The sequence below is a fragment of the Gigantopelta aegis genome, chromosome 9 (assembly GCF_016097555.1).
Source record: "Gigantopelta aegis isolate Gae_Host chromosome 9, Gae_host_genome, whole genome shotgun sequence".
NCBI lineage: Eukaryota > Metazoa > Mollusca > Gastropoda > Neomphalida > Peltospiridae > Gigantopelta > Gigantopelta aegis.
The window spans coordinates 31,752,435-31,771,312 of NC_054707.1; the positions used below are offsets into that span (position 1 = coordinate 31,752,435).

Consider the following 18,878-nt stretch of genomic DNA (forward strand, 5'->3'; position numbering starts at 1 on the left):
CACCCAGTCTCCTTTAAAAAGAAAATCAAGTTTACCCAAAACAAATTCCAGTAGATAAACAAAGCACTTACCAATGATACAAACAGACAACACAAATAATCGAACGGGATCCATGACATATAACTAGTATAATACGTTTTCGGCTGATCTTGTACAGATTTGTCCGAGGTTTTACTTTTATAACCAGTCGAAAGCGCGTGCAATGACGAGGTGCAATTGACAGGCTTCGAAAACAAAGGCGCGTTGGTCAATTCACTTACTTGAAGAGTTAATCAGTTCACTCACTTGACGAGATGGTTAATTCACTCACTTGAACAGTTGGTCAGTTCACTTACTGGTCAAGCTGGTAGGGTTACGTGGTCTGAATCGATATGATTAGAGTGGGTTACATGGATTGGGTGGGGTGGGGGAGGTAGACTACTTAGGCATTTTTATCCTGGTTGACACGATATCGATACGAAGAAAAGAAACAAAGTATAATTTTTTTTTTTTACAATACAGACAGATCACGGTCGTGGTTTAACGTGCACATTGAGAGCAGGCCGTTTTATAGCGCACGCCTGTCGTGGGCGTGAGTTCTGGCCACTGCCAGCTCCTCCGAGCAGGACAGAAAACGGGAAACCAGAAAACTTTACCAGGCACGGCGAAAACAAGTAGATATTGGGGACCGTGTGTGTGTGTGTGGCTGAGGTCAAGGGCGTATGCTCCCGATCACATTTTGAAAATGACAAATCCTGAAATGCAATTACCTGCATTCTACAAGTAAAATTCATCTCTGCCTTAAGATTTACTACCAATAATATTTTTGATTCAGAATTACTGTGTGTGTACATGTGTGCTCTAGCCCTCCAGTCCCCCCTTGTTCCGCCGTGCCTGTTTACATTTGAAATACTAGTCGTGGATCACTGAATATGGATGGTCGATCTTAATGAACAAACTACGAAACTATAGATTACATTAGTTATCTATGACCGGTGTACTCCATTCCATTAGCGTTATTCATTAACGCCCTCATAAACAAGTCCGCCACACCCGTCTGACGTAATATTGAAATCAATCAACATTAACTTTCTACACCAGAGCGGTGGTTATAAGAGTAGAGTTTCGACAACTGTGCAAGTTACTTTGACCCAAGACAATGAAGAGAAATTATATTCTACCGATGCAGGCTAAGAAATATTCACATTTTCAACAATATGTATACAACCTGTTGGAAAACCCTTTAACATACATGTGTGTTTTACATATATTTAACACAACATTTCACTAACCACTAACAACTACTAACCCACTATCCTGGACAGACATATAGTCTTAAGAAAGAAAACCCGCTACATTTTTCCTTTAGTAGAAAGATATATTTTATATGCACCATCCCACAGACAAGATAGCACACACGGCCTCTGATACACCAATCGTGGTGCACCAGCTGGAATGAGAGATAGCCAAACGAGCCCACCAACGGAGATGGATCTTAGAATGACCGGACCATCAGGCGATCGCTTTACCACTGGGCTACGTCCCGCCCCTCACGAAACATAAGTCCATACAAAATATATAAACAATAAAAAACACAAAGAACATCAAATACAGAATCAATATACTTTATTTCATAATTACAAATACTTTTTATATAAATATTTTGTACTGCTTTTTGTAACAATATATTACACAACTAAAACAAGACTGACATAATTTTCAAACATTGCATTTGCGTCACTGCACAATTTTAGAATAGTAGTAAATATTAACAAACTGCGGCTTCGACCACCTCATTTTAATCTTATCAGGCATGGTAGAAGCAAGTCACTTGAGGGACTGTTGGGGTCAGTGCTGACAATGCCTGGAATATTCAAATAGAGTTTAGCAAGTTAGGCCTACAAGGACATGTCCCCGCCTTTGGAAAACTTGATATCCTAAAATATAATTTGCCGTATTCAGCAAATAAAATTCGTCATGAGTAGTGCCAGCAAATACAACACCTTTCACACACCCACCCACAAACACACATACACACGCACGCACAAAATCGATCTCTCGAAAAGAAACCCCCAACCCGCAACCCCCCCACAACAACAAAAACTTAATCTCCCAAAGAAAACAATGTTGCATAAGTTTGAATGCAAGCATATACTACAAACTTATACTAAAATTATTTTAAAAACCAACAACTGACGTACCGATTTTTGGGAGAGTAAATAAATGCTAAACTGTGAAAAAGTAATAAGAATGAAAAAGAAAATATAAACCAAATTAATTTGTAGTTCATGTTATTTATGAATCTTTCTATCAGACTTAGTCATGACTCCAAATATACTATTATTGCCGTTTTGAATATCATTGTTTTTTCTTCAGATTTACTGTTAATATTAATTTTTGTTTGTGTCAGAATTAAGGCCTCTCCTATTCACATTCACAATTTGGAGGTAAAGACATATCAAGACCGAGGTTAAGGCCGCGGACTGTCAAATGTCATGCAATTCGCTGCAGTAGGTTAGAATCCGTATTTTACTCACTTTGTATGTTTATATATCACATGAAATAACACACACGTATACTAACACACAGGTCATTGCAATACGAGGTGTTCTCTGTTCTGTCTCTGTAATCGAGCATAACTTACTTATTAACATGAAAATTAATGATGAGGTTTTCCGAGAGAGAGAGAGAGAGAGAGAGAGAGAGAGAGAGAGAGAGAGAGAGAGAGAGAGAGAGAGAGAGAGAGAGAGATTAAGAGATGAAGAGATGAAGAGTAACTGCGCAGTTGTAACATGCAATGATGAGATTTTCAGAGAGAGAGAGAGAGAGAGAGAGAGAGAGAGAGAGAGAGAGAGAGAGAGAGGGGAAGAACGAAAGAGAGAGAGAGAGAGATATCACACAGAATCAGTAACTGTTTTCCACATACAGCCTCCGACATTCCGCTATACATTAAGGGTTCATCCCATCTGCGTTTGTAACTTGACAGTAATTGTGAAATACACGCCAGGTATTTTCAACAATATCGTCACCATTCTGACGTACCAGACGTAAACCATCACACACCTGTTGTTGTATTCTCACATAAATGGCCAAACATAAATTCAATACGTCGTTAATAATATTAAGTATTGTTTGTAATCTTCTGGCACAATTATCTTGATTTTGCAAGTCTTATCATCAGCTTCTGTTTGTCGTCATGATTTTCGAATACAGCAGGCCGAAAATAATAATTCCTATGGCAAGAAGGAACACGCCCAGACAGATGGATACGATAGCAATGTCTTTAGCGTTCTTGGCGTACATTGAGGCCGTCTCCCATTCGCCATTTTGTTTCGCTGACCTTGACTGAAAACACATAAAACTCAGTTTTAAAATACTAAAAAAATACACACTTCGATTTAAACTTTCCGGTTTATATTAAATACACAACACACAAAGAAAATACGCAAAAAAAAACCAACTACAAAAACATTACGATTTATTCGTCCCGCTTTATATTAAAACACATTTAAAAAAAATATAAAAATGCACACTACGATTTATGCATTCCACGTTATATTATATATTCAAAACACAATTTAGAAATAATAAAAATACTTTAATTTATGCATTCCACTTCATATTAAATATATTAAACATATTTTTAAATGCACTAAAGTCTATTTCAAACTCCGTTTCCTCCAACGTCACGCTATCTGGAAGGAATAGAAGAAGAGAGAAAGAAAGAAAGAAAGAGAAGAGAGAGAGTCCATCTAACATTTCTCTCTGTAAAAAGGTTTAAACGTTTGTGTTTGTATATAAAAATATGGTAACAGGGTAATTTTCCCCCTGGTCTTCCTCCCTCTAGTATTCCTCCCTAGGGCATTCCCCCCGGTCATCCCCCCGTTCATTAGTAAAAATTACTAGTATTAATATGACTAGTATTAATAGTAATAATAATAATAATTATTATAATAATAAATTTAAAAATTACAACATTTAATAAATATATATATATATAAATAAAATAAAATATTAGTTAATTGCATAAAACTATATTGCAATTGAAAATAAAATTCATACTTTCAGTGACATTAGTCATGTGCTGACTGATAACTGAACCTACAACTTCCCCATCTAAAACTTTTATTTGAGCTTTACACTGACCACTGTTTAGTTTTCCTTTTTTTTCACAATTCACATTCATAAGAAATAACACCGGCTACACGATATTTCTGCTTTACATAAATATAGCCCTCGTGAATTCCATAACATGCAAGGGATCTTTTATATGCACCATTTCACAGAAGGGGTAGAACATACTACGGCATTTGATATACCAGTCGTGGTACACTGGCTGGAAAGAGAAATAGCCCAATGGGCCCACCGACGGGGATCGACCCTAGAACGGCCGCGTATCAGGTAGCACTAAAACAATTAATTTCCGGCTGGGTCGAAGTTCGAGGTGCACCGAACATTTGATAGAGAAGTTAACACCACAAGTCCTGTGATTGGTTATAAATGTGAGTGTGTTGGTTGTAAAAAAAACAATAGTTTCATCTGGGCTAAAAATGTATGATTTTAGCCTTGTGTTTGGAACATGTGTGGGGTACCTGTAAAAAAAAAGTACTAAAATTTTGTGCGAAACTAGGGGTGTTGTAGAAACATCTGGTTATACCGAAAATGAGCCATGAAAGGTACCATTTTCTGCAGTTAATACTTTGAGGTAGGGGTTGTAGTACTGATATTTGTAGGTCATAGTTTGGTTGATATATTGCATATAATGTTTTTAAACACAAACGTTAACATGATCGCCTATGGAATTTTAATTGGTATAGTCCAACCATCAGGCGAATGCTTTACCAAAGCTGGGCTGCGACCCGCCCCAAGAAGCTACAAATGCATAAAACCTCTGTCTCCTAATACATTGTTATTATTCTAGTGAAATATGAAAATATAAGTGAAAAAACCCCGTATTCAATCATTTCTGTTGGATGTTTAGATGTTTCTTCTAACATTGGTATCAAAAACGTACGCACGTATCCTGGTGGCTAACTTCAATAGATGAAGTGTTGGACATTGCTGATGTGATGACAGTACTCAAGGTGGTGCAGGATATGCTAATCTTTCGCGAACACCTGGTATCATCACTGTTTTGACAGTGATTCATGAATGCATGTCACCACAGCTATATTTTTTGAATAACAGCTATATTTTTTCAATGAGCTCTGTGCTAGTTTTGTTTTAGTAAACTAGTATTGGACTGGCAGTCCTGTTTAGACAAGACACTAGATAGATATTCATGGGATCGACCACTATTTCGACAATGCATGAAGGAATGAATGTTTAACGACACCCCAGCACGAAAAATACATCGGCTACTGGGTGTCAAACTGTGGCAATGGAAAAACAATGTGATGATCAACATCAATAAAAAAATTCATGTGACAAATAACACAGTGTAAAGAACTGTGCAATAATACAAATACCACAGATAGATACTGACTTTTACTCAAAATTTCAATTTCAAAGAGAATGTTACACCCCTGCACCACGGTGAGTTACAGCACGCGCAGGGGCTATTTCGACAAATACACATTCGAGTCTGCATTGTGCACAGATACTGTCTTGATCGAAGATAACGATTCTATCGTTTAGCTTTAATATCACGGTTGCCCATTTTCAATGTTGTCAAATCCTGATTAATCCTCATGGTCGTGAATGTTGGAGACAATATTAAAACACTGTTGATAATTTGATTTTCGATTACAACACACATTTAGACAACCACAATCGAGGTGGTGGCCACAGTCTTGCTGTAAAAACACGTGTGTCTTATCATAAGGGTAATATTTACGCCACTTAAAATGTCATTCAGGCCTCTGATAATAGAAAAAATGCGTAAACGATTTAAGAAACGCAAAACGAAATTCAGGTAACCCATTTCCTGTTGGCGAAACACGTTATGGTCCATTTAAATGAATCGATCATGTTCTGAAAAATGGGCGAACGAAACGACCGATCTGGCAGTTTTCAGATGCTTTTTACTGAGATTATACATTATAAGGACATCATTGATAACTGTTTCCTCACCTTTTTGGAGTAATAGAGTGCAGCGGCCCCTACCGGCACCAAGCAGCACAAGCAGGAAAAGAGAGACAACTTGAAATGACTAGTGGGACGCTCCTGGAACATAGATTGGGCGTTCTCCATCTGCATAAACGAAAAAACCCAAAACATACAAATGTAAAGAAGTCTGGGCAAATTATAGTGAAAAACATATAACTGTTACAAATAAGAAAAACACTCCAGTTGCTCATACTGTGCATAAAGGAAATGTTCTAAAACTGTATATTTAACAGCAGCTATATGAACAATCTGTTTTCGAGGTTAATTGTTGTTTGATTGAAAACATATTTGACTGCATATAATGTATATACACAGTGGCGTAGCGTGGGTTACCAGCGCCCGGGGAAAGGCAAGTATTGCGCCCCCTAACCAGTATACCGTTAGCATTCCCCCGAGTCCCTTCCACCAGTCAAAACTTTTGCGCCCAGGGCAACCGCCCACGCTACGCCACTGTATAATATACACAAAAAGATTGGGCACCAGTTATCCAGCTTCTTAGGCCCTCACCTCTCTGATATGATGTAATGAACAGAATGTTACAGATTCACTAAATCTGGAGACACGTTTCAATTATGTCTTATTCTTATTCCCCTTGCACAATTTCCTGAAGACTCGGATCACATGACCTCTAAATTAATGCCACTGCGACCACAAATGCACATTACAGATATTAATGTTTTTCTTTCTTTCTTTTTTTAAAATTAAAATTAAAATTTAAAGTTCGTTTTGTTTAACGACACCATTAGAGCACATTAATTAATCATCGGATTAAAGACACATGTACTTCTTTGTTGTTACCGGCCTTGGTGGCGTCGTGGTAGGCCATCGGTCTACAGGCCGGTAGGTATTGGGTTCGGATCCCAGTCGAGGCATGGGAGTTTTAATCCAGATACCGACTCCAAACCCTGAGTGAGTGCTCCGCAAGGCTCAATGGGTAGGTGTAAACCACTTGCACCGACCAGTGATCCATAACTGGTTCAACAAAGGCCATGGTTTGTGCTATCCTGCCTGTGGGAAGCGCAAATAAAAGATCCCTTGCTGCTAATCGGAAGAGTAGCCCATGTAGTGGCGACAGCGGGTTTGCTCTCAAAATCTGTGTGGTCCTTAACCATATGTCTGACGCCATATAACCGTGAATAAAATGTGTTGAGTACGTCGTTAAATAAAACATTTCTTTCTTTCTTTGTTGTTTTTTCTAGTTTCTTTCAAAATCCTGTTGTACATAATACCCTCTTTTCCTCAATTCAAATACATTTGTACACAAATTTTATATGTATAAATTACGATTATATTATAATTAAGTAATTGTCGCCATTATATTGTATGTATACAGGAGAGAGCCAAGTAAGTTGGCAAACTTGCGCCCAATCCTTTTGTTGTTTATGCAATAAAATGTGTTTTTAATCAATCATCGGATTTTGGATGTCAATCACTAGATCATTCTGACACGTAGTCTACTACTAATATTCAGAGAAAACAAGATATATTTTCCATCAGCAGAAATAATATTTTATATTATCTGTCCCCACAGACAGAACAACACATACAACAACATTTGATATACCAGTCGTAGGGCATTGGTTGGACCGGGGAAAAACACATTATTTGGATGAGAGTTAACATAATAGTTCTAAAATTTGTGGGTGGTGGCTTGAGGGGTCTGTAGAATAGTGTTTTGTTTTGATACACATACTAACAAATGTTTTAGTTGTCTTACAAGGAACGCTAGTAGTACTGGAACTCCCTCTCCCCCACCTCGCCTCATATTACTGAGATACATTTTGAAAAAAATACATGAAATTTGTTTATAGGGAACCATTTACGCCCCCCCGCCCACCGTAAATTGTGCGACAGTTATATATATATATATATATATATATATATATATATATATATATATTTGGGTTTTTATTTGCGTTGGAGAATCCGAGGAATCTCTTCGGGAACGTTTTGCGGTCTTGAGCCACATGTCCACATGTTTTATTTAACGACGCACTCAACACATTTTATTTACGGTTATATGGCGTCAGACATATGGTTAAGGACCACACAGATTTTAGGAGGAAACCCGCTGTCGCCACTACATGGGCTACTCTTTCCGATTAGCAGCAAGGGATCTTTTATTTGCGCTTCCCACAGGCAGGATAGCACAAACCATGGCCTTTGTTGAACCAGTTATGGATCACTGGTCGGTGTAAGTGGTTTACACCTACCCGTTGAGCCTTGCGGAGCACTCACTCAGGGTTTGGAGTCGGTATCTGGATTAAAAATCCCATACCTCGACTGGGATCCGAACCCAGTACCTACCAGCCTGTAGACCGATGGCCTAACCACGACGAGGCCGGTTTGATATGAAAGAAGACGATGATACCAGCCAAACAGTTTGCGATCACACGGCCTACCCATACGTCATAGGAGGGCGGGCGGTCGCTGACTAGACTGGTTTTTATTTTGCTTCTAAGGTTAGATGAATGGGATGTGATAGAAGACGACGGTTATAGTCAAACTGTCAGCGAGCGCTCGGCCTCCTGAATGCGCCCAGAACCCTTGTATGATGTACCGATGGACGTACCCCGAGCTGTACTGCGTCGATATCCCGCGGTTTGTACGAGGCCAGACAGGCAGCATTCGTCTGAGTGACGGGGATGTCAGCGTCTGAAATACACACATTAAAACAGTCACATTAGTCGTACGTCACACAGTAATAGCCTCGCTATATCATTATGTTAATCTTTTTTATCATTCATCTGACGGGTGTAATGAGTTCAACACACACCAGACAACTCGCCTCACTCTTATGCAAATTACTCAACTGGAGGTATTTTTTTTTATTATTAAACATAAAAAAAAAAAAATGCAGAGTAGGTAGTTTCTATGTACAACTAAAACTATGACAAAAAACACTTCCGACAATTTGTTCCATACCAGCGCTGAAACAAACGCTTGCCGTGAAATTTAGTCTCTTAAATTTTTTTTTTTATATTATTATTATTAGTATTATTATTATTATTATTATTATTATTATTATTATTATTATTTTTTTTTTTATTATTATTTTTTTTTAATTACATATATATATTTTAGCTAACTATCTTTAATATCTATTTTGACACACGAATTAAAACAAATCCAAATACAAACTCCAATAGATTTCACACGTAGTTTATCATACATAAAGTTAAAACAACAAAACACAAAAACAAGACAACAAACACCAAAAAATTACCCCCCCCCCACAAAACAAAACAACAACCCCCCAACCCCCCCCCCCCCCCCAAAAAAAAAAACACAACCCAACCCCAAAACATACCAAAACCAACAACATCCCACCCCCACCTCAACCACCACTTTACTATTCTCTTGACATATACGCTGAGGTTTGGGTTGTTTTCGTGCATACGTACCCCCACCACCAGTATTAAACATTAAAAGTGCATTTAACATTCGTAGGGTCTATCCTTTTGAATATAATAATACATGTAATATAGGTGTATAAAGTATACAACGATAAAAGTATTACATCTACATTTTAGTGGAATCAACAAAAATAATTAATTCCTACGTTTTTATCCCAAGCTGCCATTAAACCACTGTGTTTAATTTATTTACAGTATTAAATTTTACAGTTTTGCTCCATACTGTAAGTTTCGTAGTTTAAACTGTTGATCATTAACAGGGCTGGAAACTGAGGCCGTGGGCCCGTGTTTCTCACCTGTTACTATCAATTAGCCAAATCGCCGCAGGCTTTGATGGTCCGCTGATTTATGAATGTAGAGTAACTGCGTACATCAAACTGTTCGACGAACGTTGTTTGAACGATCACAGGTAAAATGTGACATGAGTATTCACAAATCAGCAGTAATTGTTGAGTCATAATTATTATTCAAACGTTAAATTTCGTATGTGATAAATAAATGGTAATTTTCTTAACCTCCGGATTTAGCAGCACGGCATCTGTTATACGCACTTTGTCCAGACAGACGTCGGTGGGATCACTGGGCTATTTCTCGTTCCAGCCAGTGCACCACGACTGGTATATCAAAGGCCGTGGTATGTGCTATCCTGTCTATGAGATGGTGCATATAAAAGATCCCTTGCTACTAATAGAAAAATGTAGCGTGTTTCCTTTCTAAGACTATATGTCGAAATTACAAAATGTTTGACATCCAATAGCCGATGATTAATAAATCAATGTGTTCTCATGGGCGTACATGGGGGGGGGGGGGGGGGTTCTATGGGTTCTACCGAACCCCCCCTGAAATCGCTTTTTTTATAATTTAATATATCTGACATTATTATATTTACTCAACATAGAAATATATGCCCAATATCTCTGCAATCTATTTTGGAACCCCCCTTTTCAAAACTCAACATAGAAATATATGCCCAATATCTCTGCAATCTATTTTGGAACCCCCCTTTTCAAAATCCTATGTACACCCATGGTTCTAGTGGTGTCGTTAAACAAAACAAACTTTAACTTTTGTCCAGACAGAAGAGAACATACCTAAGACTGTGAAATAAAATTCGTTTTGCTCGTTAGCACAGTAAATACAAATCCAACGGGTGCACTAAGGTGTATCGATCCTGCTACCCTCCGCTCGGACAACAACTCTATTACTATAGCTACATCTCATTCCCATTAACCGATACGTTAAAGTGAATGTTAACAATAGTTGCCTTAAGTTGTCTTTACCAAGTTTAAGTTAGAAGAGAACGTTTTCAAGACTTCACTCGTAAATAAATGATAAATACTATAGTCACAAAACACAGACAAGTGTGTTTGTTTAGTTTAACGACACCGCTATAGCACATTGATTTATTAATCATCGGCTATTGGATATCAAATATTTGGTAATTTTGACATATAGTTTTAGAGAGGAAACCCGCTACATTTATCCTTTAGTAGCAAGGAATCTTTTATATGCACCATCCCACAGACAGGATAGCACATACCACTGCCTTTAACATACCAGTCGTGGTGCACTGGCTGGAACGAAAAATAGCCCAATGAGCCCACCGACGGGAATCGATCCCACAAAACAGAGACAAAAACATGCGGACGTTTTGTGTAGCATTGTAAATTTGACGCAATGAAGAAAGGAGAGGTGTGAAATACGTAACCTACCCACCTTCTTACACTATATATACATGACTGGACTGTGTGGCAGATTATAAACCTATCAAAATAAAGGAATGAGGGGAGACGTGTATTTAACCCACCCTGCCAGTGATGAGCCCCATTTCCTGTCCTGGACGGAGGAACCGGCCGATACCGATATCTATGCCCATTTCAGGCGTGCGCTACAACAGCATGCTCTGAATGTGCACGTTAATTCACTTGAACTTGATGAGCTCCAGTTTGACTATATATAGCGATTTTAGTATCATAGAGGAATATGGCAGGGCGGATCCAGGATTTCATCAAGGGGGATCACAAAATTCTGAAAAGGACAATTTGAGTGTGTCGAAGGTAAATGAGTGGAGGTTCCAAAAGGATTGAAATCTTATGGGGTTCAGGGTCATGATGACCAGAAACATTAGAAATAAAAACGCTCAGAGACGCGTTTTCAGGGCAATTTAATGTTGTTAATTGCGGATGATGAATTAACAAAAAAAAATCTTTAAAACGGGTACTTCAAAGAGGAGTTCCCTCTGGATCCGCCAATGTATGCTGTGAGAGATATACTGAAGTCACTTCACCCCTGTTGTGCACTGATTAGTGGCCCTGTGTATGGCGAGATTTCGTGTTGGCCACAGGACGACACTTACGTGGATAATACCATAGGGCAATATGTCAGTCACAAGACATACATGATATATGTTGACTCGGAGGCGGAAGAAAATTAAAACCCATGTACACTAACCTAGCCACCTGCCCTCCAGCCGTTCTAAAATCTATTTTACACCGCTAAATTTAAATTGATTAGGTAAGTGAACTTGAAAGTCAGTCATTTACCTTCACACCCACAATAAAATAAAGAAAGAAAGAAAGAAATAAACGTATTGAAACTGGAGCCTTTTTATTTTTATACTTCAGACCTAGTATAACCGACATATTATTACAGTTTTAAAAAAAACCGGGATTTATTTCGATTTAGAATTTGCCAGGCAGAGAAACAGAATCATTTATGACAACGTGATGGGTTTTATTTCGTTTTGTTTTTAATTAGATTTTGTCTCTTTCTGCGAGAGACAATATGTGGAATTTCAAGTGACACAATGTGAATGTGATAATACTTATGTGTACTACAGTGACTTCAAATGTTCACAGCTTATACTCCCGAGAAGAAAATTAAATATTTTTTGTTGCCATTTTTTTTATATTGTTTATTAATACTCACATTATATTATAATTTGTAACAACTGAATGTGATGCTATTGTAGCGTCGTCGGCAAAATAAGCAATAAAACGCACCACTTTACACTCTTCGTGGTCACATAGTTTGCCAGTGTATAAACTCAACATGGGAACCAGGAATTTGTCCGAACATTGGACCCTTCCCAAAAGAAAGTGGCACTGAAAATTCCCAATTTCTGTACTAAAAATTCCCACTATATATATTTAATTAAGTCTGGTGTACTGCATTATTCAGTGGACTGTATGGGACCCTAGTAAATTATTCTGGATAAATCCCTGTGAACAGATTAAACGATTTAAGACTACAAGTGTAAACAGCCATACATTTCTTGTTTTAACAACATGTGTGGGGTTTTTTTTTTTATCGTTAAATGAAAATTAAATTATTATTTGAATCTTGATTCTGTTGTGAGAAATTACGAACCCACCATAGAAGTATCCATTGGTTCTATTTCAGGACTGATTCTATTTCTGGTTCAAACTTATTTAATTACAGTATTTATTATTAGATAACTGTCAATATTGCGTCCAATTTTTGCCTTCAATGTTTTTGGTTCGACGCACATAAATTTGGCAATAATTAAAATTTCCACAATTTTTTTTTTTTACTTCTGATTATTTTTTATTATATTAATTTGCAAATACCTTTTTTTAATTCCCATCCACCATCATGTTTTGGGTACAATGCCTGGCCTAAGTCAGACGTTGTGTCCACAACACGCGTGCTTGAACAATTATTTTAGATAAGCACGTTAATTTCCGACATTTGATCTACCAGTATTTCGTGGGCATACCTACAGACATGCACTTATTGTCATTCACCCTTATTCACCCTATATACATATTCATGCCCACACAAGTACAGACATGTACTTATTGTCATTCAACCTTATTCACCCTATATACATATTCATGTCCACACAAGTACAGACATGCATCAGGCGTGACGAGAAAGATGCTATTCTTGCAACTAAGCCCAGTAACTGCTTAGCCGGGAACCACGGTTCAGCGCACTGGCCGGTTTATCGCCGTCAGTAGTAAATCCCAATTAATCACGTTTCATAGACTCATAAGTAAACATCATTTGGAACTTTGGGGCATATTTCAAAATATTCGTTTTGGTATCGGGTGGAATTTGAAACTTTTCCCTTGTATTCCTTTTAAGTCATTCACATTTGGAAGTAAAGTACTATAGCTTTGTAGGAGGAAGAAGGAGCTGCATTTAATACCATTCCTTAATTAACCCATTTTGACTTAGTGAAGCTCAAATAGTTTTTGTGTCGGACCTTGATAGAAATGAAAGATGCCAAATTAACAGAATCAGTGCAACATTCTACCAAATTTATATGAGGGAACTTTGATTTTCCAATCTTTTTTCATAACCAAGAAACATGTTTGAAATCTAGGTTAACTAACTTACTTCTCTGATTAACCCTTTGTCTTCTATAGGCACTTTAGTTTTGGTCTCGGATGGAAATTATATTCTGATATCAGACGGAAATAAAATTTAATACATTTCATCAGTATAATTTTAATGAACACGTTATACCAAACGTAGATATATATTTTCAAGTGTTTTCTTTATCATTATACTTCATTAAGAAATGACAGTCATGACTCTTGCAAAGGCATTCCTGACTTTACAGATATTTAAACATGCCCCCGCTTAACAAGTCTTTTCATGAACAAAACTGGATATTAATTACTTTTTCTTATTTATAATATTAATGCTTGTACACTATGTGTTTTTGTTATTTCTAATGTTTATAGTAGCTTAAACTCGATTTTTCTTTTACATGTACGGCATCATTGAAGGCAAAAATCAAGTTTGAGCTGCTCATTTGAATTTTTGGCCACTTTTGAAATATGCCCTTTGTCTTATCTTCGGGTGCACGTTCAGAACAAGCTGTTGTAACACACGCCTGCCATGGGCGCAAGTGTTGGCTCACACCAACTCTTCTGTCCATGACACTGGGACGTAACAGTCACACACAACGTGTAGTGTGACATGGGCCGGTACCAACAAAACTTTAAGAATGTAGACTCAGATCTTTAAGGATGTCAGATTGATGCAATTTGTATGGCATTGCCATGCTGTTAAAGTCACAAAATTCATTTACTCTACAAGGTTTAAAATGTTCTCCCCTCGACCGGCCTCGGTGTCGTCGTGGTTGAGTGTTCGGCGTTACAAAACATATCGTTTCCAGGCGCGTGTGCAAGGCTTTTTTCACTGGGGTCGAACCCCTCTATCTTCAATATATTTGCTGAAGGAGGATGACTCTTAACTCCCCAAGACACTTTGCTCCCACAGTGTGGACCCCCTTTCACTGCATAAAGTTCTGCACGCGCGCCTAGAGCAATTGATTTAGAACTCTCCAACACAAGATGCGGATGTCCACAATGATGCAATACAGGCCAGTGCCTCCTGGTAAAACATTAACAACATCAGTCAATAAACACACTACTGTTTCTCTACCAATGTTACAAGGACGAATGCATTGATTGATCAAACCTTTAACTGTCGTGATTCAGTCATGGTTTAATACGTCTGCCTCGGAACTGTTCACTGTTATTGATGTTTAAAGGTCACAAAACATACAAAGTATACAAAATCCAATAAACTAGTCTTGACTTAAACTCTGATTACGTACCTATATCCTTTCTTCACGGTTCAGGCACACCTACCCCATGTCAAATATCGTGCAAGACCATTCGTTGGTCAGAGCGGTATATATTTTAATGGGTCAAATTTGATCTATTAACCAAACAGGGAAATTGGGAATAATTCAAAACGTCAATCAAAAATATGTGCTATGGTTAAACTATATTTATTTATAATGATGCAGTTTTGAACGGGCACTTAAAACAAAATCCAGTAATATTTAATTATTTCTATTTATAATGTGCCCTAGAGGGGTAAGATTTGAAAGGGTTGGGCTTTGCGCCGCAGGAAGAGTGGCGTGGTATAAGTTTGATGAATGCCAACAGGTCCAATGAAACTGTTGCTTATGGATTTTTATTTATGACTGGATCAAACAGCCCTCTATGTCAGCCTACAGTATTAGTCCATACAGACAGACTTACACCCTAACTTAAACTCCCTCGCCCACAAAACAAACATTCAACATTGATATACTGACGTTTGACTAATTATATAAATTATCGAGATGAATCACTGGCGTAGGAATCGGGGATGGGGGTGCGGGAAAGGGTTGGGCATGTGCCCTCCTAATTTGTTTTGATCCAGCAGCAGCAGCGATGGTTTATATATATATATATATATATATATATATATATATATATATATATATATATACATATATAGGGGTCATCCATTTAGTACGTACGCACAATTTTCCGATTTTTTGCACCCCCCCCCCCCCCCCCCCGTACGCATGCGTACGCCAGTGCCCATACACCCCCTTGCGTACATACGCAAAAGATTGTCAGTCAGTACCAGTAAATGTAGACAATGCCACCGTCGATGTCATCATGGTATACTATAATTAATGAATACTGCTCATTGTACAAATGTATTAAACAACGCTTGACGACGAATAAAATGTTTCTAAATGTATTATAAACCGGAACGTCTGCTCTGTTTTAATTACAAAAAAAATCAAATCATGTTTAATGATTTAATCACAAAACTATAAAACTGGAACTAACTCGGAACTATAAACCTAAAAGTCGGAACCTCGTACCAGTAGGTACAACTTTTTTGGGGCACATGACAACAAAATATTGATAAACAATAGGACTGCCTAGATCAATGAGAAAATTTGTAGTGTTATTCAAATTAACTATATATATATATTTTAATTTTACCCTAATAACACCCCCCCCCCCCCGCCGTACGCAAGCGTACGCAAAATGGCTCTTAAATTTTCACCCCCCACCCCCCACCCCCCAAAATGCGTACGTACTAAAAGTATCCCCCATATATATATATATATATATATATAATATTTATATTATATATGTGTGTGCATCGCCCCTCCGCCCTTTCCTGTCCTGGACGGATGAACCGGTACCTGTGCTCTGAATGTGCACGTTAAACAATTTGGTCTTGGTCCCTCCCCACTTTTTGGCACCTTCCTACGCCACTGTGAATGTCCACGCGAGTAACTATAGCTTACGTTTCAGTGATTTGTGATTTAAAGTTAATTACAGACACAAGGAAATTAATTAAGCACCACATGCATTGAATTATACCAAAAAAGTACCTAGAGTAGTTGTCCGTGCCGACGAGGTTTAAAACAGGTATTGAGAGTTGTTACATATTCTGCATCTACTGGTTATTTACCGAGATGACATGAATAAATTACTAACAAGAAACACATCAGTATGATTGCAATTCCATAGATAAGTATCATACATTTTCAGGCATTACGATTTCTGTCTTTTTCCCTTGAATTCATGCAATACTGATGTAAGGACAGTACTATCTGCTGTCAATATTGTTCAACATCTTCTGTATATACCCCGAACTTGAATTCCAGTGTTTTGTATCCAGGGCATGGTCACAATTACTTGCGAAGTATGAGTCACATGGTCAAAATTGGGTGGTGCGTACTTTAATATCTAGGTGTGCATATACAATGCCATAGTCTTCGTCGCCGTCGCCGCCGCCGCCGCCGTATCGAATTTGTATCTCAACTACAACTTCGTCGCAGGCGCGTTTGCAGGGATTTTAGCAACATTCGACTCCAAGTCAAGAGTTCATAAATGAGAAACTGATCGTATTTTTATCCACGTCCTCAGTCTCCATTCGTTTTGAATAGTCATTCCGAATACTCTAAAATGCTGGTAGGTTTATACAAACGAGGTTTTTTTTTGGTTGGTGGTCAATTTGGACAAATAATAAAATTGACTTTGCTCAGGTCTACTTAGGAAAATCTCCACTGTCGCAAGATCTCACTTCAATACTAATATAATTTTGTCTGCAAGTTAAATCCTAAAATCAAGTCTTCAGTATCGAAAACAGGTCGTAAAAGTATTTAATACCATCTCAGTTAGTGGTTACAAAAATGTGGCTATGTCCCACCCTACTAGAGACTGGCATCCTCACTAGAGATTGTGTCCCCTTCCACTACAGATATCGTTCCTGAATATATAGTGCAAGCCATCAAAAACGAACCATACAAAGGCGTACGGTCCCCAATTTCTGTAAGGTGTGTGTGGGGGTGGGGTGGGGTGTGGGGTGGGGAGGCCGATTTTTACCCGAATTAAACAGAAATGCCTGAAGCTGGAAAACATTTATTCATGCTAGCATTACTGCTAAAAAGCTATATATGGTTGCACACGAATTACTACGCATTTTTACATGGATTGCACCTAAAATTGTGGGTAGACTAATGAAAATACATGTTGAAAAGGTTTCAGGCCAGCTCAGCTTACCCGAATATCTCTATCGTTTTTGCCCGAATTGGGGATTTGGTCCACTCCTGGTGCCCCCCCCCCCCCCCCCCCCCCCCGCCATCTCGTACGCTCATGAGACACCTCAATACACAGGAATTTGCTCAATCCGGATGTTATTCACCATCTCGTAATTTACCACTAAAATGCACCTCTCTAAACCGAAAACCCATATAAACTGCACATATAATTTAAAAAAACCAAACAGTGACAGACTTACCAACTTGATGCATTCTGTATTTTGAAACGTTGAAGAAGAAAAGAAAAAAGAAGTAAAAATCACGCTGAATGCCTATAGTCAAATGCAGATTCCAATCCCATGATTCTTTGTAGCCGATGCGTAATTTCACAGCGCTCCGTTTACACGTTCACGACGTGCCGCCAGCGTTCATGTGCCGAGTGGATGACGTCTGGAAATATGTCCACAAACACACTAGTTGTCTCAACAGCTGGTCTCAGAATGTCACACCAAGTTCTCTAAGTCGAGCGACCCAACAGAAGACATGAACTCTGCAAGAAGTTTCGGTTACCTCAGTCCTACAGTTATCCAATACGTATCAATCACAGACTCACCGAACTGACAACACGTCAACGCAGATTGGTACGGATTTATCAATCATAAATAGATATTAACGCCCCTTACACTGGAGATATTAATTTACTGTGTTAAATTAACCTGGAGATATTATTTCATAACATAAATCACGCATAATTATAAATAAAATCAACATATAATGTATACTACCATATCAAGTAGTTTGTTTTATTTAACGACATCACTAGAGCACATTGATTAATTAATCATCCATCGGCTATTGGATGTCAACAATTTGGTAGTTTTGACACGTAGTCATCAGAGGAAACCCGCTACATTTTCCCCATTGCACTCTTCCCCCAGACATGAAATCATATACCACAGCCTTAGACCAGTTGTCGTGCACTGGTTGGAACGAGAAAAAACCCAATCATTTGAATGGATCCACCTAGGTAGATCAACATATACTCCATAGAT

The 18,878-nt window shown here is 38.1% G+C and overlaps 1 protein-coding gene across 1 annotated transcript; it reads right to left on the reverse strand.

The window, feature by feature from the left end:
• Window positions 1–1,588: 1,588 nt before the first annotated feature.
• LOC121381372 (synapse differentiation-inducing gene protein 1-like) lies at window positions 1,589–18,401 on the reverse strand. Its single transcript, XM_041510658.1, has 4 exons — window positions 18,087–18,401; window positions 8,660–8,742; window positions 6,052–6,171; window positions 1,589–3,324 (listed from the first exon to the last, which is right to left on the reverse strand). The coding sequence occupies exons 1-4, from the start codon at window positions 18,097–18,099 to the stop codon at window positions 3,157–3,159; spliced, it is 384 nt and encodes a 127-aa protein (XP_041366592.1). The 5' UTR covers window positions 18,100–18,401; the 3' UTR covers window positions 1,589–3,156.
• Window positions 18,402–18,878: the final 477 nt, after the last annotated feature.

Excerpts from the sequence above, each read along its gene's own strand:
- LOC121381372 (XM_041510658.1), bottom strand. Across the intron at positions 6,172-8,659 it reads TCGACGCAGTACAGCTCGGG|ATGGAGAACGCCCAATCTAT; the intron begins GTACGTCCATCG and ends TCGTTTATGCAG. Across the intron at positions 3,325-6,051 it reads CACTCTATTACTCCAAAAAG|TCAAGGTCAGCGAAACAAAA; the intron begins GTGAGGAAACAG and ends ATGTGTTTTCAG.